Below are 23,890 nucleotides of genomic sequence, written 5' to 3'. Positions count from 1 at the left end.
TGTAGTTCACTTACTCACCTAATGGAGGTAATAGCGATTAGGAAAGCAGTCTTAAGAGTGAGATCTTTAAGAGTTGCCTTGTGCATGGGTTCAAAGGGTGACCCCATGAGCCTGGTGAGTACCACATTTAGATCCCAGCCAGGAGCTGGGTTTGCTATTGGAGGGTGTATTCTCTTTACCCCTTCCATGAAGGCTTTGATTACTGGGATCTTCCACCACGATACTTTGAGTTGTGAAGTGGTGTAAGCCGAAAGCGCTGCCAGGTGTACTTTAATGGAATTGAATACTAGACCCGAGTCCAGTAAATGGGTCAGGTACAGAATAATTTGTGTGGGGGAGCAGTCAACAGGGTTGATACTCTTCCCTCTACACCAGATGACAAATCTTTTCCATTTGCTAGAATAGCAGTGACGAGTGTTAGGCTTTCTGGCCTCTCTGAGGATGTCCATGCACCTCTGTGGAAGTTGTAAATGTCCAAATTCTATGACCTCAGGAGCCAGGCTGCTAAGTTCATGGTCTGAGGGCATGGGTGCAGTGTCCTGCCCCTGTCTTGTAACAGCATGTTGTACGGGCAGGCCAGTTTCACTGGAGGAGATAGAGACATCTTCAACAAGTGAGCAAACCATGGCTGTCGGGCCCACATAGGGGCCACCAGTATCATGGTAACTTGTTCCTGGTGCATCTTGTGCACTATCTTGTTGAGAAGGGGAGTCGGGGGGAAAAGCGTAAACAAATTTCCCTGACCATGGAATCGATAGACCGTTCCCCTTGGACTGGTTCTGGGGGTACCTGGAGGCGTAATCTTGGCATTGAGAGTTTTCCAGAGTTGCGAACAGGTCTATTTCTGGGAAACCCCACTGTGTGAAGACGTCGAAGACGATGTCTTCTTGTAACCGCCATTCGTACTCTACGGGCAGGGGGAAGTCTCTGCTGAGTTTGTCTGCTAGCAGATTGAGTTCCCCTGGTACATGTTGTGATAGTAGGAACATGTTGTGGTTGAGAGCCCACTTCCAGATGTTCTGGGACAGCTTGGACAGTCCTGGAGAGTGAGTGCCCCCTTGCTTGTTGAGGTAGTACATGGCTGTGGTGCTGTCTGTGAGGACCATCACCGTCTTTCCTTGTAGGTGTTCCTGAAAGGCTTTCAGTGCTTTGAACACCGCTAGTAGTTCCAGCAGGTTTATATGCTTGGATGCTAAGCTCGGAGTCCACGCTCCGTGAGCAGTCTGATGGGATAGGTGAGCCCCCCATCCTGTAAGGGATGCGTCTGTGGTTAGAGTGGCTTCCACTGCGGGTGTGGCAAAAGTTTTCCCTAATAACAGGTTTTCTTTTGTCCACCACCGTAGCGAGAGAACCAAGGCCTGCGAGACCACCACTAGATCGTCCCATTGTCCGCTGGCCTGACACCACTGGCTGTTGAGCCACTCTTGCATTGGGCGCAGGCGCGCGTGAGGTACCAAATAAATACATGACGCCATCATCCCTAGCAAGCGCATTGCTTTGCGTACCGTCACCTCTCGACCTGCCACATAATGGGGGGGATCTGAAACAGCATGTTTTGGACCCTCTCGTTGGAGGGGAAGACGAGGCCGTCCTTTGTTCGAATTAGAGCCCCTAGGAATTGTTTGAATTGGCTGGGGTCTAAGCTGGACTTCTTTTCGTTGATGGAGAAGCCCAGTTGGAACAAAAGGTCTACAGTCTTTTGGGTATTGGAGAAGCATGTTTCGTAAGAATCCCCTGTTATGAGCCAGCCGTCGAGGTAAGGGTATACCGGGATGGATGACCTGCGCAGGTGGGCCGCTGCCACTGCCAGTACTTTCGTGAATACCCTTGGTGCAGATGCTATCCCGAAGGGTAGTACTCTGAACTGGTAGTGTTTGTTCTCTATCTTGAACCTGAGGTATTTTCTGTGCGCTGGCAACATTAAAATATGAAAGTATGCATCTTTCATGTCCAGTGTTGTCATGTAATCCCCTTGTGATAACAGTGGGATTACTTCCTGCAAGGTCACCATACGAAACTTTTGGGGTTTGACAAACTTGTTTGCTGGGCGCAGATCTAATACAGGGCGCATGGTTAAGTCCTTTTTGGGTACAAGGAAGTACACTGAATAAATACCTTCTGTTACCTGAGATAGGAGGGACAGCCTCTATAGCTTCTTTTTTCAGTATCTCTTCTACTTCTTGTAGAAGAATGGTGAGGTGTTCCGGTGTCATGCGTCGGTTCCGTGGGGGTCTGTACTTCGGGGGACCGTTGAATTCGATGCAGTATCCGTGGGCTATGGTGGATAATACCCAGCGGTCTGACGATATCCCCTCCCATGCTGAAAGGAACGATGTTAGCCGGCCCCCGACCGGTGATGCATGGGAGGGGACCTGAATCTTCGAGTCATTTGTTGGTATTGGGCGTGGAACCTTTGGGGCTGGAGCCGCGACCTCTTCCCCTGCCACAGCGTTTGCCTCTTTGACTGAACTGGGTGGTGTTGCCCTGGTTAGAGGGCCAGTTGGTAGCAGAGTAAAATTGCTGTTGGTTTTGCTGCTGGCGTTGGCCACGAAAGGAGCGTCTATTGCCATAGCCGCATCGGTTAGGGGGCCTAGAAATTTGGTCAAGAGTTTTGATGGTATCAAACTCCTCCTTCGCATGTTCTAGGGCCTCATCAACTGCTTTCCCAAACAGATGTGTTTCTTCTATGGGCTTATTTATCAGGGAAGCCTGGGTTTCCGGCTTAAATCCCGAATTGCGCAGCCAGACATGGCGTTTGAGAAGTATTCCCTGAACCAGGGAACGGCCAGCCGTCTCTGCGGCATCTAAGGAGTTCTTTACGATGCCCTGGTTTACAAGAGTTCCCTCTGAGATTGTAGCTAACAGGCGTGACCGCAGGGGTTCTGGTGCGTCCTCTGCTTCGCTGCGCAGCTTGCTCCACTGTGCATCTGCGTAGCTAGCTAGTAGGGAATTGTTATTTGCAATCCTAGTTGAAAAGGCGGCGGACGTCGTGATTCTCTTCCCAAGTGCGTAGAGCTTTTTGCCATCTTTGTCAGGTGGTGCCTCACTAGTGGATAGTGGTACCCCTGCTCTTTTCCTTGTATTAGTAACTACGAGGGAGTCCGGAATCGAATGGCCTCTGGTGTACAAAGGGTCAGAGGGCGAAGGGCTGAAGAGCTTTTCTATCCGAGGGTTGACCCCTCTGACTAAGGCAGGATTGGAAAGGGAAGGAGTTATTCTTCTCTTTATAGAAGCCAGGAGCGGAATAGACTGACTAACAGGGGCTTTTTCTTTAATAACTTTCTCTACAAAGTCTATGTCAGGAAAAGTCTCCCCTGTGTCTATTTCAAAATGCGCTGCTGCCTTGCGCAATAGTGCATTAAGTGAAGGTTGGCCATCTATGGGAGAGGTGTTTCCAATAGGTGAATCCTTGGGAGGAGAAGGGTGAAAGACATCAGGGTCTGAGTGCACTGATGGGGATTGCCAAGGCTGCACTGATGGGGATTGCCAGGGCTGCGAGGTAGCTGTATCTTCTTCGAAAGCTCCTGCACTTGTGTAAGGATCTTCTTCAAACCCCTCTTCCTCAGGTTCTTCCTCTCCACCCAAACAACCATCATCTTCCTGGAGGTATTGCTCCTCTTCAGTGAGGTCATATACATCTGTAGAAGGGGGAAACAGCCTAGGAATTTTGACCCTAGGGTCATCCTGGGGCCATTCTCTTAGTCTTTTGGGTGTGGGTGGGTTTTGGTTTCCCAAAAACCTTTCCATTTTACGCATACAAGAATGGAGTCTTTCAAGGGTCTCATGGGGGACCCCTGAATAGTCTAGAGGGGGGAAATCAGTGTTTTCACCTTCAAAACGCTTAGAACGCTCCCACAACGTCGAAGAAAGGTTTCCGTCGCCATCTGAAAAGCCCTCCGGTAGTTCCGAAGTGCCCTTAGATGAAAGGGGCAGTTCCTGGCTACTCTTATGCTTTTTCAGCATTTCCACAGCTTTTTGTGCAGTATTCGACGTTTGTTTCGTCGTCCGCTTACGTGTGTCTTCGGAAACAATTCTCGCCAGGCTCTCGACAACAAGGTTGTCAGTAGAGGACTCTGGTGTCGACGTTGTCTGCGTTACGCGTTGTTCCTCGACGGCAGCTCTATGGAGCGTTACGTCGGATGATTTTGGGGTAGCGCCCGTGTTTGATGAAAGCCCAATCGCTGGTCGCGACTGCGTTTGCGGGTGGGGCTTGAGACCCTTACGGTCTGAGGTAGACGCCGGAGTGCCCTGCGTCCCCTTCGGCGCTGATGGATCCTTCGTCTTCGACGAAGAAGTGCCGTGGGTTGTGTGCTTAGGCCTATGGGGTCTGTGTGCGTCCTTGTCGCCGGGGTGTTCATCCCCATGAGCAGGGCATGTGCCGAGCCAGTCGGGGCCGGGGACGGACGTCGAGGAGCGCAAGCGCTCCTTCTGGGGGTTAATGACTTCCGTAGCGGACTTCGAGTTATCACCCTCCTCGTCACTTTCTGTAACAGCGGCGGCGGGTGAGGAAACTGACTTCGACATAGCGTAGTCCGCCGACCTCTTAACTTTGCGTTCTTTAAGAGTTCCTGGTTTCAAGAGCTTACAGGCTGCGCAGCTGTCCTCCTTATGATCGAGGGGCAAGCAACGAATACAGAGCTTGTGTTTGGTCCTTCCAAGTGTATTTGCCCCTACAGCGTGGGCAAAACTTAAAAGGTGTCCTCTCCATAGCTGAGGCAATAATAACTGGTGATGACAACCCCAAGGGAAAGATAGGGGAGAAAGAAAGACATTCTCAAAGAGAAGATAAAAGTTCGAACCCCCACTCTCCCTACTGTATGTTGGCCGGCGAGGCCAGGCCACGTGTTCGGCAGCGCCAAAGGATCTCCTCCGTCTCTTCCCCTCAGTCGAAAACTTGCTCGGCGGAGAAACAGCTTCACAGCTAACGTCGAGGGGAGGGATCTTTAACAATATAGTAAGTATAATTAAGGACCGAGGTCCGTAGTAAGTATTTGCAATGTCTCTATAGGAGCTCCGCGTAAGGCGACCAGAAGCTGGGCGGAAAAAAACAATCTGAGGGACCTCGACGCATGAGGGATTATGGGTACAACGCACATCACTATAGGGATAGTGTTACAGACACGCCTTGTCGACGTCCCCTTTTCGACTACGAAAAACAAAATGCAATACTCCGCAGTGACCACTGGATGTCGGACCTATGCACAGCATGTGATTCTAAGCAGATTAACCAACATCAGATATATATATATATATATCCTTACATGTTCAAAACATTCATCAGCAATTAAGCTTTCCTCGAACACTGGTTTTAATCTTCATTCTTGCACTCTTTATACAAAGTTGCCACTTACAACCTTGACTTCAACGCAGACGGGTCTTTCGTCGGTTTCCCCCAACTCACTGTCTGTGTTGGTCTCTTAGGCACTACTTTGATCTTGGAGCCAAGGACTACCACGGCAGCTGCTGATCCTCCCCGACTCAGTCAGCCGTGCAAGAGGACCCTGTATATCTCCGACACACAATACAGAATTCTCCAGTTTGGTTTCCTAGCCTTATACTTTGTACTCTAAAAGGGTTCTGGAAAGCAACTTTTTCTAACCAAACAATCAAGGTTATCGCCCTCGTTCCGTACCCTTCTTGGTTTGCTGTCTTTCTTCGCTTATTCAGCTGCCATCAGAAAAGTACTATTGCTTTGTGTGCTTTGCCTCGCTCATAGTGTGCTCTCGTGCTCTGCCTTTTATCCATGTGGGGAAGTTTAATGGAGGTCAGGTGCGAGTGATTACCAGTAATTGCCTGACCATTGCAATGGGATATGTCAGGTACAATGCTTGTGTGTCAGTCTGTTTTCTCCCAGAGCGTGCTGTCCGTGTGAAGGGAAAGGGGAGGGGGAAGGGGTAGAGTTTCTAAATATCTTATCGGGTAGGATGAGTAAAGGTGTTATAGGGTAGAGGGGCATACCGCGTCTTGCCATCAGATGTCCAACTCCCAGTCCCCAAAGACCCATCACCTAGGTGATCTTCCCACACTGGTCCACCCCCAGGGTCTGGATCCAAAGGCGATGGCCGTGCCATGGCCACCCAAGAGAGACCCCGGGGACTAGCGGGTGAGACACCTGGTTTCTCACTTAGTAGTAGTCCGGTTCTGAGTGGGCACTTTAGCCAATGCTCATCCCTGTACTCTTAATGAATAGTAGTCATTTAATCACAGGTGGTCCCCCTGCCTACAAATAGTTGGTATCATGTCTATACAAAAGTCAGCTAAAACAGGTGGGATGTACCGATAACATATGCCTTACACTACTGTTCGGCAAGTGTCGCAGTATGGATTGTAAATTCTACTTGGACACATCTTGAATGGGAAACCTGCTTTATTACATATAATCAATGTGACAGCATTGGGATACCCAAATTGTCTGAAAGTTTAACCCCAAAAAACTAGAAAAGAATTACATTAATAGCTTCTGCATACATGGAGCGTTCTGCATTTGAACTAATGTTCGCTGCATTTAATGTGTCTAATCAGTTCCTCCATTTCCAAAAAATGACAAACGAATAGACTCACTCAGTGTTCTTAATGGATCCACATAAGGTCATTCCCTATGCACATATCTGAGAGGATTTAAACTCAATTTTAAAAAAGGAAAATGTTCACAAGCCTTCATCGGATACATTGCATTATCTTTCTATTTCACCTTTATCCTTTTGACCACACAACTGCCATTTCCATTGTAGCCCTACAGACTGTATTTGGCACTTTCACACCCTAAAAATAGGAAAAAGCACACAAAAAAAAAATATAAATAGGTGGTCAAAAGACTCCCAACAAAAATGGCAAACTGCCACTTAGGAGTCTATCCCCTTCCTTTCAATCATACAGCTCCATGGATATGTTTGGACCGGTAGTGCACATCTGAAAAGGTCCCCCTTTCCATTTTTTAATTTGCATTATTAACATGGTGCAACAAAAACTGTTACAAACAATTTCTGTTTTACAATCAAACTATTTATACTCGCTTATTAAACACTCCCATTCAGAATGGGACTGGTTATACTCCCTAAATAAATCATTCAACTTCCAAATTTAAAAATGAGGGAGTAAAATAATCCCATTTCAAAATCTTATCTGGAGTACTGTCTCCAGGCGCTGTAGATTTATTTCCTTCCTCAGCAACCACATCACAAGACGGGAAACTGACTGCCCGCTTCCTGTTTCCCACCATTTTTTCATCACAGATTGCATCCCAGGGATTTGTTTCACCGCTGCTTCACTTCAGTGTGTCCTTTTCATTTTTCATTATGATCAATTACAATATCAGATACCATACTTATGCCCATTCAATACAATCAGATTGAACTCTAAGGAATATGAGGCAGTGGTCAGCCAGATGCTTTCACACAGTGCTAACATCTAAACACTGAATTAATACAGACATCCAAGGGCCAAGGAACTCCACCAGCAGCATGAACCTGTCAGTTCAGTCTCTATCATAGCTCTCTGAACTGCACCCACAACGCTGAGCCTAAACAAGCCTAGACAGACATCTGCTCGGTACCAAAAGCGAATGCAGTGAGAAAAATTACTCCCCAGCTCCTGCAGGTAGGAAACCTACCCCTCTAACTGAATACACAAGGTTCCTGCCCCCACCCACATCCCCCTGCTGAAAATCCTCACTATGGAGATGCCATATTCTTGACACTGGTCTCATTTTAAATCTGAAGCTCTGATCACATTTCACCCTCATGCTAATTTACTTTCATTGACTGTTGGCAAAGCAGCAAATTGACTGACTCCTCCTTGCTTCACCCATACTTAAACAGCTTGTACCCAAGCAACTCAGCGAGGTAAATCACAACTGCCTACTGACCAGAAGCCTTGTCAAGTAACCAAAACTTGGCAATCAGCCAATTCAGATACAAGATGTGTGGTTGGTGATAAAAGGCAGTGTGATCAACAATCCTCTTAATTCAAATGCGCCTCATACCCGAGCAATGGACGACCTGCAAAGCGCCGAAGATAACGCCTCTTTTGGTCTACCTATAACATGAGGCACCTTCTCATCCAACTACTCCTTGGAGCACTTGTTCTCTCAAAGCATCTTCATAGTCAGTGTTACAAAAACCTTAAAACTAACATTTCTGCTTTCAATTATTTTAGTCTGAGTAATTGTTCTAGGACCAATTTGACAAGACCACATAATATGGATTCCATTTTCCTGTCTCAGACAATATGAAGGAGGCCAGTCCAAGTCCACTTTCAGGCCCTAAACCTCTCTGCTACAGATGTGGCAGAAGTTATGTCAACAAACCTTGGCAAATGTTAAGGCACGCACTAAATTGACCGAATAGTTCATTTTTAATAACGCTTTATCATATAGACGTGAGAAGCACTAAACAGGAGTGTTCCAACAAAATGTAAATCTGGGCCAGCACTTTAAAGATCCATTTGGTCAGTAAGCACTGGAAGGCATTAAAGCAACACGTAAACACATTTTCAAACTCCTAGCTCCGGTGAAGCACACAGCCTCAAACTGTATCTTAGAGACAGCATAAATTTGCAATGCAGGCCTAGGATCAAACAGATCACAACTTTCTTCAATGGTAAATTAGTTCACAGATTAGGGAAGAACACATTCCTCAATGGAGTCGATCAGGAAGCTCTTTTGTGTGCTGTACTTAAGTAGAATGACATATCTGGATCACCAAGCACCAACTCTTATAGCAAAACCAGCTTCATCACTCGATGTTGCCTGCCCAGCAACTCTAATATGGTTTCAGCATTTTTGCTCTGTTCATTAAATCAGATTTAGGCCACTGGGCCAGGTTACTACCCACTAAGAAGCCTCCTCTGTATGTGGACCTCTACAATAACTAAATCTATAAACAAGGGCTGGGAGAATAGCTCAGGGGCAACACCTCGTGTTGGAAGCACAACGGCACAGAGCAACAAAGGTTCGATCCTAGGCGCACGCGTAGAAACCTCTGGGTTTTAAGCATGTTATAAATAACCAATTACAAGTTACTGAGCAATGAGTTGTCGCCAGGCTGTAACATCACATGCTTGAACATAAGCTAATGGGCAATTCTGTGTGGTTTTAAGTGAAGGTGCTGCACAGAGAGCTACTCTACTTATATTAGTTGATTTACAAAGCGTTACTTATTTGGGGTACAGATGGTTGATTGAAGCAATGGTTGGAGTCTTTTCTGACAAAGCAATCTCAGTTTGGGAGACTCGCCAGTACGATCGGATCCCATGCCCTCCAAACTGTGGGGTACTTCAAGGTTCTGTCACAATCATCATTCAACCTTTCCATGGTGCCAGAAGCGTAGATGTTATTGGCATACAGATGTGGAAGAATGGAATCCAACAAGCAATTATATCTGATTTCCCCATTTTTAGGATGGCATAGCTCTATAAAAAGTTAAATGCAAGGCAGGATTGGATGGTGCAGCATTTTCTCAGCCTGAACTCGGACTGCAAAAGGTAAGGCAGTGGATATCATCTTGGATAGAAAAACGATCTAGGTTTAGCTCCATTGGTTAAGTAGTCTTTTAAGAAGATTTTACAGCTACTTTCCCATTACAAACTTTAGGTCCGTTGTGCAAGCATTGGTAATATATCGCATTCCTAACATTAAAGCTTTGACATCAGGCTCTTCCCGATTACTCAATAGCAAACCTATAGTCAATTCATAATATGGATGCAAGAATGTAGGAAAGAGCAAAAGCAGAAAAGATGGTGCCAGATTAGCCCTATTTCTACTGTAGCCACATTGGCTTTCAATTTAGAGTGGAGTTTACTTCGAAGCCGTATTTTATTCTGAGTAACCAGGCAAACAGGGACTTTAGAGAACACATCTTCGCCTTGGAGACATGCCAGACTACTGGACACTTCCAGAAATACATCAAATCAGCAGACAACTATAATTTTTCAGCTGGTGTACCGAGGGTTGCAGGCCAAGTAACCAACATTACAACCAGAGGATAATAAAGTGTTTGAAAGCCTATCAGTTTTGAAAAGCCTTTCTGGGGAAAAGGTGCAGTCATAGACCTTGCAGTGTAGGTTGGGTAGACATGGTGTTGGCTTATTGCTCAAGTCTTTATTCTGCTCTTAAAGCATGCACAGTACTCTTTTCAAGAGTATGAATCAAGGTTTATAAAAATCTAAACAAGTGCATTAAAATCCAAATCCCCTACATTGTTCAAGTTGAAGGAACAAGTTTGAATAACGGGGACATGCTCATAAATGTTCAGAGCAACCACCAATCGTAGTACATGGAGTACATGTACCAAATTACGCCTGTGTCACATGAAATGGGGAACACGTTTCCAGCGTCCAATAGGAAGGTACTGGTCGAAACCACGAAAATAAGAACATTTTGTAGCCATAGCAATTTGCTCAAGTCCTTACACAGCATTGGGTTTTAAGACTTATTGGAAGCACCGTTAACTGGAATGATGCAATCCAGCTTACTGCTCATAATTGCAAGCGATAAAAGCTGTATTGTTTCTTGCCTAAGAACTGCACATGCAAAGACATTCATTTGGCAGTGAGAGAATGACTACATTTCTTAATATCAATAGATTTGCAGTAGTCCCTGAGCTGTGTTCTTGTGCGAACACATACACTTTTGTTACCTTTTTGATAGTTCCAAGATAAAATAATCCATCGGACCATCTAGCTAGGACATCTTGGCCTTCTTCAAATTTGCACTCTGGACTTTTGTTTTTATGTCCATGCCGTAAAGACAGCTTGGAGAAAGACACAAGGGTCTTTTGATTTTGATGGAAGAAGGATCCCTTTTGGATCAGAGAATTACTGACCCCTTTAGAGTCTCTGTAATGAAACAAAAATAAAAACAGTCAATGCAACAACAAATAAAATGGAGCTGTAATGGATAAGTATTTTACTGTACAAACAGCACACAATCCCCTCTAAAACACTAAAATCTATCAAAACAGAAAATTTTCTTTTGTACATATGGCTAGCAAGTGCAAAAATATGTTTTAACAGACCATAAGGTCAAGTGAGTGCTCCTTTGATCACCTAAACTGCAAAATGGTCAAGCTTCAAAACTGTTTTTCCATTTGTTGTCGATTTATCCTAAAATGCACACTGCTCTCGGGTGCTGCAGAATAGCAGGCACTATGAAAGATTTCTTTTGGAAGCTTTCCCTCCATAGTTTCTATTGAGTCCCCAACCCCCCAAAAAAACATTTTGCTTTGTTTTTTCACCTATTCAGACTTCAAGGTAAGTAAGACCTTCAGCTTCACTTCCCTTTTGCTAATTATGGGGAAACTGATCAGTCCTTCAGACTGGGGAAACTAATGACCTTTCATCTCTTACTCCAAAAATGTTTTTAAAAAATGTAAAAAGTAAACATTGCCCACAGCAGCTTAAAATGCAGGGCAACAGGGATACATTTGTATCTCTAGCTTTTTTACACTTGACATTTTTTATTACTTTGACATCTGCCTAAAAAAAGCTGGTGGCGCAGATTTTTACAAATGTGTGCATCTCCGACGTCTCTAAGAAGTCACATTATCAGCTGCACCTCTGCAGAGGTATTCTTCCTGTCCTCTCCTTCCCCCAGAAGCTCACTGTCTCCCAGTGCTCTGGTTCTCTCCAGGCTGGACTATTACAACAGCCTCTTTCTAAATCTGCCTGCTACTACTCTCCGCAGCTCAGACTTGTCATTAGCCTCAAGCCCAGGGATCATATCTCTCCAGGACTTAAATCGCTGCACTGGCTCCCCAGTGGCTGCAAGGATTAAGTTTAAAACCCTCTGCATTGTCCACAAGGCCTTCTGAGGTCTGGGGCCTCAATACCTTCAACTCTCTCTTTCTAAATATCTTCCTTCTCGAGCTCTTCGCTGATCCGCCTCCAACTCCCTCAGGGTCAGTCGCTTCTCCAAGCAACAAGTTGGTGGTAGATCTTTCTTCGGCTGCGGCTTCCCTCTAAAGCAGCCTCCCTCCCTCCCTGAAACTTGAGACTCATCTCTGGTTCCGGAAGTTCTCCTCTACCCTGCGGACTTCCTGGCTGAAACTGAATCTGTACTGGTTACCTGGCCACCCTCTGTTCTCGGGCCCAGGTTCCCCCCCACCCTCACCCCCCTGCCAGTCACACACCTGCACTGCCTTCCTGGCAACCCCCGCACTTTGGACTGTTTCGGTATCCCTAAAGTCCCAATAGCAGCACTTACACTGGATGTCTGCACTTACCCTGGCACTCGCCACCAGCTGGCTGTACCTTATTTATTCAATTATCCTATGTACTGCACTGTCCCCCCCCTTCCCATGCACTTGCGGGATCTCAATGACACATGGCCTAGTAGGATCGTGGTCTGTCTTCCCTCTGATCCCCCTCCTTTGCCTTGTTGCGCCTCAGTATTTAAGCGCGTTATAAATGCCATATCATATCAAATATCCTCCCAGTCGGTATATCTCCCCTAACGACTGGGCCAACATGGGTACCTTCCATAGTGGTGCACCTCCATCACAGGGGCCTCTACACCATGCATTACAGATCAGTCTTTACCACACCATGCTTGTTGCAACCACTGAGTCCAGTGACCCCCCCCTCCACCCCACGTATACTGTCCCCCCATATATAAGAACCCAATGGGGTCCCACCAGCACTATTTATTTCTAACTGGCCACGGGAATTCTACCCAGTATGTTGCATACAAGCCATGTGCAGCTAAATACTACACCTCACAATGTAGGGCTACGAGTCCACCTTCCTCCCACGGGCGAGTTCAAGCCGTCCAGCTTTTCAGAGCCATACGATAACCCCGATAAGATGGATACATTCATGGATTTCAACTCCTTGAATATAGCCCAGCCAGGCCAAGTCGGAATGTTATTAAACAAGTACAATAACTTTGGCAATAGAATCATGAGTAAGGATAGGCTGTCCATCAGTAACATTAGTATCCTGGACCCTTAATTCAACTGTGCTATATAGTTGGTGTAATTCAACTGCATCATCTCTGCCAGAGATCTTACTACCACTATTCCCAAGCATTGCATAGAGTTCGCCAACACATTCAGCTGGTGTTATGGTGATATCATTGAGGAACACAACACCTCCGATTAGTCCCTATTGAACTGCAGCCCTGAGTATATCCCAAAATCTTCAACCAGTTTAAGCATATTGGTCACATGCTCAGACAGATTACGAACATATAGCAATATACCATCCGAGTAAAGCAAGTGTCGGAGGACCACCCAACCCAAGACCACCTTGCCCTTAGCAAGGTCAGTTTATCGGCCAGTGGATCCATAACCAGAACAAATGGGAGCAGCAACAGTGGGCATCCCTACCGCGTACCACCTTCCAGTTTTATAGGGGGCAGGGATAAAGTGCCAGTCCTACTAATCCTGGCAGTTGGTGCCACATATGGAAATCTGATCCACGACTGAAACAGAGGACCAAACCCATAATTATTTAGTATTTTAAAATCGAAAAGACCAATACACCGGGTTGAATGCTTTACGCATGGCTAGCAGAATGGCTAGAAAAATGGCAACGGCCTGCAACTCCGGCGTAACCAGTTACATTTCATTAGACAGTTGACATTAGTTGAGTCATAGCCCTGCCAGGAATAAACCTACATTTGTCCTTATGTATGAAGTAGGGCCTGTCTTCCCTTTCCACCAATCTCACCAAGTGACGACCTGGCCAGTCCACTTCCCAGTATCTTGGAGCCATCCTTGTCTAATAGACTTAGCTCACAGGCTGCAAGCTCTCTAAACTTATCCAATTCAGCACAAGGGTGTATGAGCAGCCCTCTCCTGAAGGACACCCAGTCATTGTTCCGATTCACGCACGTTACAAAATAACTATCAGAACGCTGCACTCTGATGCCATCACCATACCTTGAATGTATACTTTGAAAGCCTGCCAAAGTATAGCTATAGGGGAGACAGAGCCCACATTCTCAGCAAAGTAGCGATCAATACTCTCCCGAAGAGTGAGTGCGAATGCAAGATCCTGCGGGGCTTCCGGCTTAATTCTCCATGGAGGTCTACTGCTCACCCAATCAACCCAAAGGAGTATCAATAAAACAGGAAGTGATCAGAAAGTGCATGTATACATTACACACTCAATTTGACAATAGGGACTGCAACGTGCACCACAGGTCAATCTGCAAATGCAGGTCAAGCACTGATGAGTAATAAATAGATACTCCTCTGTTCCTTATTTAAGATCCTCAGGCATCTACCAACCCTAGATCTCAGCAGCATGCCCCTCCCCCCAACCCCCGTTGAGTTATTTTGCCAGTTACTTTCGACATACTCCTAATATGCAAGCTGGATCTGTCCAACTCCCCCATCAAGTATGGTGTCAACACACCCCCTCCTCCCAAATGATTGCTGCCATCAGGACCGCCAGCAGATGCTGCAATAACTTCATATATTTGTTAATATTGGGGCCATAAGTGTTCAAAATGACCACCTCCTTTTTGTATAAATACCCATGCACTAACAAACCTCCCAGAAGGATAGGCTATAGATTTAACGCAAGTGAACTGTAGAATTTTAGGTCTCAACATCGGAACACCTCTGGCTCTGTTAGACTATGATGTGCGTTCCCCAATGGGGCGCCATTCTCTGCGTCTGCTGCTTCATTCCATACGTCTCCTGGAGTGGCAAAGTATTGACTCCCAGACACCAAAATTGAGTCATCACCTTTCTGGCCTTAGTCTCATTGCACAACCCTCTCACATTTCAGCTCAGGAGCTTAATCGAAACAGGGCCATCACGGGACCCTTGCATGCTGTGGAAAAATAATGAATGCCATAAGCCACACCATGTACTGTCGTTTGTCAAAAATAGTCTGCCAAGCTTTTTTTAAAAAAAACTTTTCCCCCCCCACATAATACCGCACTCCACCCACCCTCACAGCCCGCCCCCCAACAGCAGTTTAACATCCCACACCAAATCTCCCCCAACCTTAACAATTACATCTACAACGGGGGAAACTGTTTCCCACCAAGGCAGCTGTCGTGGACACAATTACAGTTTAGAATCAGTACATACTGTGAAAAAACCTGCCTAAAGTCTCCTCCAAGGTGGACAGGGGAGGGCAGATGCTTCCTGATCCTGGTGCACTACGGGAGGGTCACCTAGATGGAGACAGAACTCAGGGTAGTGTTGAGATTCTGTGGGATGAGAACGCATTTTTCCTTGGGAGGAGATATTCTAACCACTATGCCAGAAGAGGGTATTTTGCCATCTCTCAGCCTCCTGTTAAAGGTAAAGTGGTAAAACCCAAGGTTGAAATCCCACAACATACTATACCAAAAGTGGTAATCTTTTGTAGCCCTAAAAAAACGAACACCCTCCGCAATACCAAAGGGACACTACAAGGAAAGACGAAAATATTGCCTTCTCTACACCTTCCTCTAAATAGATTGAAGTATACCAGAAGTAGAAAAAAATGACTTTTCTAAAAATGAACTATAGGTCGCAGAATCCCAGTGGGACTGAGACAGAGGGCTGAAGAGGCATGTAGTACAAAGGACAGGCAAGTAGGCCTAACATCCTTTGTCAAGGTCAGGCAATTAACATTCAGCACCTGGAATTCAAATCAACTGCCCCACCTATGAGGGTTAAAAGGCTGCAGTAGGAAGGGAGGTATAGGGGCGGATAGATGAGGAGGAGCTGTAAGGTTGGCAGTAGTAACAAGAGACGAGCATGAGGCTGGCAGTTCATAAGGAAGTGTTGATCATTTAAGGGATGCTGGGACAAGTGAAAAGCAGATTTCACCTGCATGCTCTGAGAGAGTCCTGGGTTCATAAATCTTGCCTTGCTGTGGATGCACTGAGGGACGTGCCGAAATTGAAGGTCTTCCCAGGTGCGCCCAATGGCTGCAATTGCAGAGCCGGGATCATGCTAAGACCCATAGATTAGTGCCAATACCTCTTCTAAATCCAGTAAGTAGGAGGCCAAGGATTTTATGATCTATCCACATATTTAGCTTATCCAACCAAAAAAAAAAAAAAAAAAAAAAAAAAAAAAAAAAGACAATCACAAAAGATCTTGGCAAGAAGCTGATAGTTCCCTGGAGCCTTTATGAATCAGGATCATTGATTTCCTCCAGCTAATAGGGACGATTCCCGTTTCCAATATAGTTTAATAAAATATATGTAAAATAGGATTTTCCTTGATTACAATGTTTGCAACACCACCTGGGCCAGGAGACCTCTAGTATTTTTTATGACCAAGTATGTCCTCCACAGTAATATTAATTGCATCTCGATCAGTAATCGTGTCATACTCTTTGTGAGGGGCATTAGCTGGTTTTCCTCGATATAATCCCAAAAGAGGAGATCCATTTAGACTCTGAGATGGGATTAACTTCAGATTTCTCTCTACTCAAAAATAGTCCAGAATATTCTGTGTCAGACGAACGTAGAGTATTATACATAATCTGCCATTGGGTGGTTGAGGTCAGGCATTTATGGATTCTTTTCCAGTTCTTATATCTGGTTTATAGTTGTGTAATCAGAAGTATACTTTTAGTGGGTAACAATTCAGATCTTTTAACCTTTTTAATAGTGTTAAGTAGTTTCTTGTTAGCAGCAATTATGGTATCGTTTATACAATACCCGTCAATCTAGGAAGTAGCGTAACCTTTTCTGCATTGCTGCATCATCATCAAAGAACAAGTTACTCCTTCCTGGTAAGTTCCTCAGACGTATTCCTTATCTATGATATTTGTATCTCCAGCTTGCTGGCCTCGGAACATTTCTTTTCCCCAGTAGAGGGCGCTGTGCGTCGACGTCCGTCGAGTAGGTGTTCGACAGCCACCGTATCGACGCCGCGTCCGTTGCTCAGTTCCGTTTTGTAGAGTAAGGTAGTTATTGCATGAATGGTTACTACACTTGAAGGAGCGTAAGCTGCAACCACAAGGGAAACTGCGGATGGGTGGGAGGGGCGATAAGGAATACGTCGGAGGAACATCCCATCGAAAGAACGTTACCAGGTAAGGAGTAACTTGTTCTTCGAAGGGATTATGTCCTCCGACGTATTCCTTATCTATGATAGACTCCCATAGCAGTGGTATGTGATTGGAGGCGGGAGTAAGAGATGCCATATTACTCTTTAAGAATTAACAGAGTGTAACACAGCTTTGCCAAATCTAGTCTCTTGACTAGAGGAATCCAGGTTATAAAATTTGGTAAAGGTATGTGCGGACGACCATGTGGCAGCCGCACATATGACTCGAATTGGTACCCCTCTTTGAAGAGCTGAGGAGGCTGTGATACCCCTGGTCGAATGAGCCCTTAGATTTTGAGGGGGCTTTTTCCCTGCCAGTTTGTAGCATTCCAGAATGGCTAAAATATTCCATCTGGAGATGGTTTGTTTGGTTATTGGTAATCCCAACTTATGTCCTGCGTAACCTACAAAGAGTTGGTCTGCTTGTCTAATTTTAGCAAGTCTACTGATATAAAAACTCAAGGCTTGCTTAGGGACCAGCCTGTGTAGTCTCTCTTCCTCTTTCCCCGGATGGGGAGGAGGATAGAATGAAGGTAAAGTAATCTTCTGAGTAATGTGAAATTCAGAAACTACCTTTGGGAGGAAGTTAGGCTTCACCTGTAGAACGACTTTGTCCTTGTGAAAAATTGTATGAGGAGGTTTACAAGAAAGGGCTTGTATCTCGCTAACCCTTCTAGCAGATGTTAATGCTACCCATAAAACAGTTTTGAGGGTGAGAAACTTCAGTGAACAAGAGTGGAGTGGTTCAAATGGAGAACCCTTTAGGAAGTTTAAAACTAGATTTAAGTCCCATAAGGGAACTTGGAATGGTCTTGGAGGGTAAACATTAGTTAGACCTTTCAGGTATTGTATTACCAACGGAATATTGAAATATGAAGGCTCCTCTGCAGTGCGCTTAAAGATCGATAGCGCTGCGAGATAGCCCTTAATAGTGGCAACTTGAAGGCCTGAATTTGCCAAATAAAGTAAGAAGGATAACACCGCAGGTGTACCACATGAAAAGGGTTCGATATTCTTTTCTCTGCACCAGCTGCAAAATTTATTCCAACGGCAGCGGTATAGAGTTTTAGTTGCTGGCCTTCTGGCCGAAAGCAACACCTCCATGACGTCATCTGGAAGGTCCCAATCCTTGTACCTCAACCTTTCAGATACCAAGCGTGAAGGTTGAGGGTCTTGATGGCTGGATGGAGAACCTGACCTCCCTTCTGCGAGAGAAGATCCTCTCTGTACGGTAGACAAATTGGAGGGTGGATGGACATGTCCAGAAGGTCTGGGTACCACGTTCTCCTGGCCCAATCCGGGGCTATTAGGATCATGGTCTTCCGAAACCTTCTCAACCTCCTGATCATTTGAGGAATGACAGGGACCGGAGGAAACGCGTACAGAAGTGGGAACTCCCAGTCCACTACGAATGCGTCTCCTAGAGCTCCTCTCGGTGGAAATTCCCTTGAGCAAAATCTGTCGCACTTCCTGTTGATACTGGTGGCGAACAGATCCACTTGAGGGGTTCCCCAAAGGGCGAAGATCTCTTGAAGGACTTCCCGAGCTATCTCCCACTCGTGGAAGACTGTTCTGCCTGCTCAGAGCGTCGGCTGTCAAGTTCTTCTCTCCGGCTAGGTGAATTGCCGATAGAGAGATTCCTTCCTGAATTGCCCAAAACCAGAGCTGCATCGCCTCCCTGCACAGTGGCAGTGACCCTACGCTTCCTCTCTTGTTGAGGTAGTGCGTGGCCACTGTATTGTCCATCATTATCAGGACGTTTCTCCCCCGTACAGACGGCAGAAAAGCCTTCAGTGCCAGTCTGATGGCTCTCAGCTCCAACAGGTTGATATGTAGTCTGGACTCAGATGGAGACCAACGACCGCTGATGGTCAAGTCGTTGGCATGGGCTCCCCACCCCGTGAGTGAGGCATCCGTGACTACTGTTATTTCCGGCCATGGTTGCCAAAACAGTTCTCCCGACAGGCCCACCACTGAAGGTCTCGAGCCAGTCTGACTGGAATCTGAAGGAGATCTGTCATCCTCCCTGAGAATTGTGACCACTGAATCCTCAATGCCCACTAAAGGGATCTCACTCTCAGGCGAGCCTCTGGCACAAGGGATATGCAGGATGCCATGAGGCCTAGCAACCTCAAAAAGTCGTAGGGTGGGAGACGTTGGGCATTTTGAAACCTGGTGACCATCTGCAGAATATCTTGAGCCCTCACCTCTGGTGGCGAGGCTTTTCCCAGGGACGTGTCCAGGACTGCTCCAATGAACTGGAGTCTCTGTGATGGTATCATCTGTGACTTCTTTAAAATTGAGGGAGAAGCCCAGCTTGTGAAGGAAGTGGCAGACATAATCTAGTTGGATCAGAGCTTGTTCCGAAGAAACTGCTCTGATCAACCAATCGTCCAGGTAGGGGTAGACGTGAATCCCTTCCCTCCTTAGACTTGCAGCCACAACCGACATTAGCTTGGTGAAAACCCTCGGGGCGGAGGTCAGCCCAAATGGCAGAACTCGAAATTGATAATGAGTTGCAAATTGCGAACCTCAGGTATTTCCTGTGCTTGGGATGGATTGGCACATGGAAATAAGCATCCTGAAGGTCCAGAGATACCAACCAGTCCCGAAGCTGGAGGACCTGAAGGATCTGAGAGAGTTACCATCTTGAACTTGTCCTTCCTGAGGAACGTGCTCAATTCTCGTAAGTCCAGGATGGGTCTCAGTCCTCCGTCCTTCTTTGGTATGAGAAAGTTGGGGGGAGTACCGGCCCTTGTTCCTGTCCGCTACAGGTACCGGTTCTATGGCACCTTTCTCTAGCAGGTCTACAATTTCCTGCAAGAGGAGCGGATTGGGAACTCTCAGAGAGCTGTTCCCCGGTGGATGGCTCTGAGGGATGCGTAGAAAAGGCAGGCAGTAACCTTGGGCAACTGTCTCCAATGCCCAAGCATCTGACGTAATAGCCTGCCATTCCATCAGATGGCGAGTTAACCTGCCCCCCTACAGGTGTCTTGTGATGGGAGACCTCAGAGTGGTTTGGGAGTGGCTGAAGCAGTTGCCGAAGGTAAAGCGGCTCCTGCTGATGCGGCTTTGTTTCCTCTACCCCGTCCACCACGGGTAAATTTTCCTTGGCCTCTTTGAGCCAGCCGTCCTCTGCCTCTTCCATATGAGGAATAGTAGCGAAAGGACCTTCCTCTCCAAGAGGATCCTGAGGGACGAAAATTAGTTTGGCGAATTGCAGCTCCTAGTGACTTGGCCGCTGCTTTAGATGTTTCAGTTTTTCCAAACTGTCATCCGCCTTTTTACCAAACAGGGAAGAGCCATCAAAGGGCATATTTAAAAGTCTGGCCTGTATGTCAGAAACAAAGCCGGACTTTCTCAACCACGCATGCCTGCAGATTGTGGTACTTGCCGCCATGCCCCTGCTGATACTGTCAGCAGAATCAATGCCAGTTTGAAGGGACTCACAGATTGCATCTTTACAATCTGATATTTAAAACTGCGTCCCTTTCTTCTCCTTCCTGGAGGCAGTCAGCCGCTGATGAAGCACACTCCCAAAGAGTGTGGCTGAACCTAGCGAGCGTACAAGTCGCATTAATAGATTTTAAAGCCATGCTACAGGCCGAGAAGACTTTCTTAGCCATGGCATCATATTTTTTTTATCATCCCTATCCTGTGGGGTATGCAGATGTACTGCCTGATGAAGTTGCAGCCTGGATCACCAGACTCTCTGGAGTAGGGTACTTAGATAGGTATTCAGGGTCAGCAGCAGATACCCTTTATTTCGCTGACAACTTCTTGTTAACCGCAGGGACAACTTCAGGAGTTTCCCAGTTAGTTAAAATCTTTCTTTGTAAAGCAGAATGAAAGGGAACCACAGGATCCTCCTGTGGACCTTTATCCAGAATATCTGTGAGGTCATCCTGTTGAAAAACAGGTGAAGGCGCAGACCAACCCATGAACTCCATAATTCTTGACATTAGGGTTCTATAAGGGGTTTCAGCATGTTCCCCTGGGTCTGGTTTGACAAATTCCACTTCTGGGGAAGTGTCTAGGCCACTTGCTTCCTGTAATACATCCTGAAGGTCTTTCAAACTTCTTTCCTCAGAGGCAAAAGTCTCTGGTTCAGGTGATGTGGTCCTCTGCAGCCCAAAAGGCCTTTCCTGATCAGAATCTTCCCTTTCTTCATAAATTGAAGTTAAGGGGGGATGCTCCGGCCTGTGAAATGGTATAAAACCCATCTCTAAAGCAGAAGGAGCCATCATCAGTGGCCTTAAAAAGGTCGATGTCGTCGACGCCGATGTAAAAATCCTTGAAGGCGCCGACAAAGGTGTCGAGAAAACTGGAAGAGGCCTCGAAGAACTCGAGAGGATCGGAATCCTGCTCGAGGATGTTGACGACGTGTCGGAGGCTCTCGGTGTAACCGTTGGCTGTGGAGTAGCCGTGGGTTTTTCTTTTATCGGCGTCGACTCAATCGACTGATGCGTCGAAGAACCCTTCCATAACGGCGTCGATGGTGCCGATCTATGCTTCGAAGGGGCTTTCGACGATGGCGTCGAACATGCTTTACTTCCCGATGGCTCATGGCGCTTTCGGGTCGACTCTTTCACCGGGTGCTTCGACTCGCGGCGTTTAGATTTTTTGGGCTTTTCACCCGGGGTACCACCCTCAGCTGCTTCGAGGGAGGAGAGGGGGTCGAGGCAGCTTTCTCGAAGACGCTTAGCATCTTTTTTCTGAATTCCTCCCACTCAGCCTGAGAGCTGTGTTTTGTGGGGCAATGTACACTTTCAGGGGAACTAGAAGACGACGACAAAGGAGATTTTCTACGTCTCTTTTTCGAGTGTCTAGACCTCGACGACTGGTGGGAGCCACTTCGAGACCTAGACCGAGAATGCTTTCGACGGTGAGGAGACGAATGTCGACTCTATCGCAGAAACTTTCGAGGAAGTTAAAACTGACTTACCTCTCGAGCTTCCCCTTACGCTCCTTCAAGGCTTTCGCCGTCATGGATAGGCATTCCTCACACTCCGAACACTGGTGTTCGATTCCCAGACACCACAAACAGATCCTGTGAGGATCCGTCAATGACATTTTCTTCCCACAGTCTCGGCATTTTTTGAAACTGGACCGAGGAGTCGTCGGGTCGGAGGAGGAGGAAGCCATCGAGTACGAGTCGGTTTTCTCGAGGAAATATGAATATATTTCGACTGACGAACTGAGCAACGGTATTCCGAGGCACACGAAGCGCGGAAAAACGGAACTGCGCAACGGACGCTGCGCGTGGCCATTTATAGGCATGACGACGTCGGCGTCGATAAGGTGGCTGTCGAGGAACACCTACTCGACGGATGTCGACGCACAGCGCCCTCTACTAGGGGAAAAAAAAATTCTGAGGCCAGCAAGCTGGAGATACAAATATCAGATAAGGAATACGTCGGAGGACACAATGCCTTCGAAAGCTAGCATACGTACTTTCTCGTATACCTCGATCTTGACAAAATTTGATAGATGATTGTAATAAAATGATCAATAAAATTAATGGTAGTTCTATTATCCCCTGTCCAGAATAGGCCGTTACCTGGTCATTACATTATTAATACTGCAGGTAATTTAGAGTGATCCATGATCACCAAATTCCAGGAAAAATTCAATTACATGATCGCTTATTCAGAGCTACATTGCTCATACCTAGTCAGAAAATCAGGTTCATTTGTGATCAAAACACAATAAGATCTGCTTCAGTTATGTCAATGAGGTTAGATGTATCAATTACTGGGGCCGATAAAATAACCAATGGCTCACTGCATATCACTTAGTTACTTTGTGGCTTCAGAAAGTATGTTATTTTTCCTCAATTGTTCGTTAAGAAGTTTCTTTTGTTTCACGTTGTTAATCATGGCTGCAACGGCAGGCTGCGCGCATAACCTTGTTCTTTTCTTACGTTATTAGCAGTTGTGCATTTTCCAGCTGTACGTGCCATGCTGCAGGGTGCATTTTCTGCTAGCTGCTGGTATTTTAAATGCTATCAGCAGAGGAGAAACCGTCTATCTTGCATTATTTTATTTGAGTCCAGTGCAAGATCAGCCATTTCACTCAGCTAGCACTAGCTGACACAGATTGATCAGTTTAACAAATCCAAAATATACAAGTGTCAAATTGCAAAATTGGAGGAAACGCAACAAAATAAATAGCTATGAGCCCACACGTACTTCATGAAATAAAACAGCATAATGCAAAGATTGTAATGTAGTAATGTCACAGCTTTCAAACAGAATATCAGGCACTAAGGGTTTATGCAGAAAGTTGCTAAAGCATAGGAATAATCACTTTTTCTTCAGAGCTCTAGATAATTGGGCACCGGTCACCTCGCACACTCAGTCTCCCAACTGCCTCCAACTCAGTAAGCAAACACTGCTTTGCTCAGCGCCTGCAAGCAGCTTTTGTAGCTAGGATGCAGTGTTCCCAGTTCTTTTCTTATGCATAAATATGGTTAAGCTAACCTCTCAGAGAGCACATTTGATAAACCTGCATGATAATATCCAAAAGTAATAGACCCAATTAACAATATTTATGGGAGTTGCATGCCGTTTCTTCTGGGGAAGGAGGAGTGGCAAAATTACAAGAGGTCTGAACCTTTGTGAAATCCGGATTGACCTTTACACAAACAATTGAAACTGCTGGAAGTATTTCACCAGGTTTGCGCCATAAGTAGCAGCCTACACCCGAATATGCATGTCCATAATTCGTGTTAACCTCTGAAGCATTTCTTTCCTCAAAATTGCAAAAAAAAAAAAAAAAAAGCGCAACAAAAAAATAAAGTAGTGACATAACTTTGGGGTTTCAGCCATGCCCTGGTCAACCTTGCCACTAGCCATGGCCAACAGGGATCAACGATGGGGTTAAAG

General features: G+C 46.1%; 1 protein-coding gene across 14 annotated transcripts in view; it reads right to left on the bottom strand.

The window, feature by feature from the left end:
• Positions 1 to 23,890, bottom strand: part of MTF2 (metal response element binding transcription factor 2) — a 1,089,527-nt gene that overhangs the window by 957,449 nt on the left and 108,188 nt on the right. For 13 of the 14 annotated variants that reach the window (XM_069641820.1, XM_069641817.1, XM_069641821.1 and 10 more), the window contains one exon: positions 10,635 to 10,833. The exons of the other annotated variant lie outside the window; for it this stretch is intronic. In XM_069641820.1, the coding sequence (XP_069497921.1) occupies positions 10,635 to 10,833 (199 nt within the window). The remainder of the gene's footprint in view (positions 1 to 10,634; positions 10,834 to 23,890) is intronic. 14 annotated transcript variants of the gene reach the window in all.

This window comes from Ambystoma mexicanum, chromosome 1q (genome assembly GCF_040938575.1).
Source record: "Ambystoma mexicanum isolate Mex_15411 chromosome 1q, UKY_AmexF1_1, whole genome shotgun sequence".
NCBI classification, from domain to species: domain Eukaryota; kingdom Metazoa; phylum Chordata; class Amphibia; order Caudata; family Ambystomatidae; genus Ambystoma; species Ambystoma mexicanum.
Note: the sequence above shows the minus strand (reverse complement) of the source record. Positions and strands in the feature narration are given on the sequence as shown.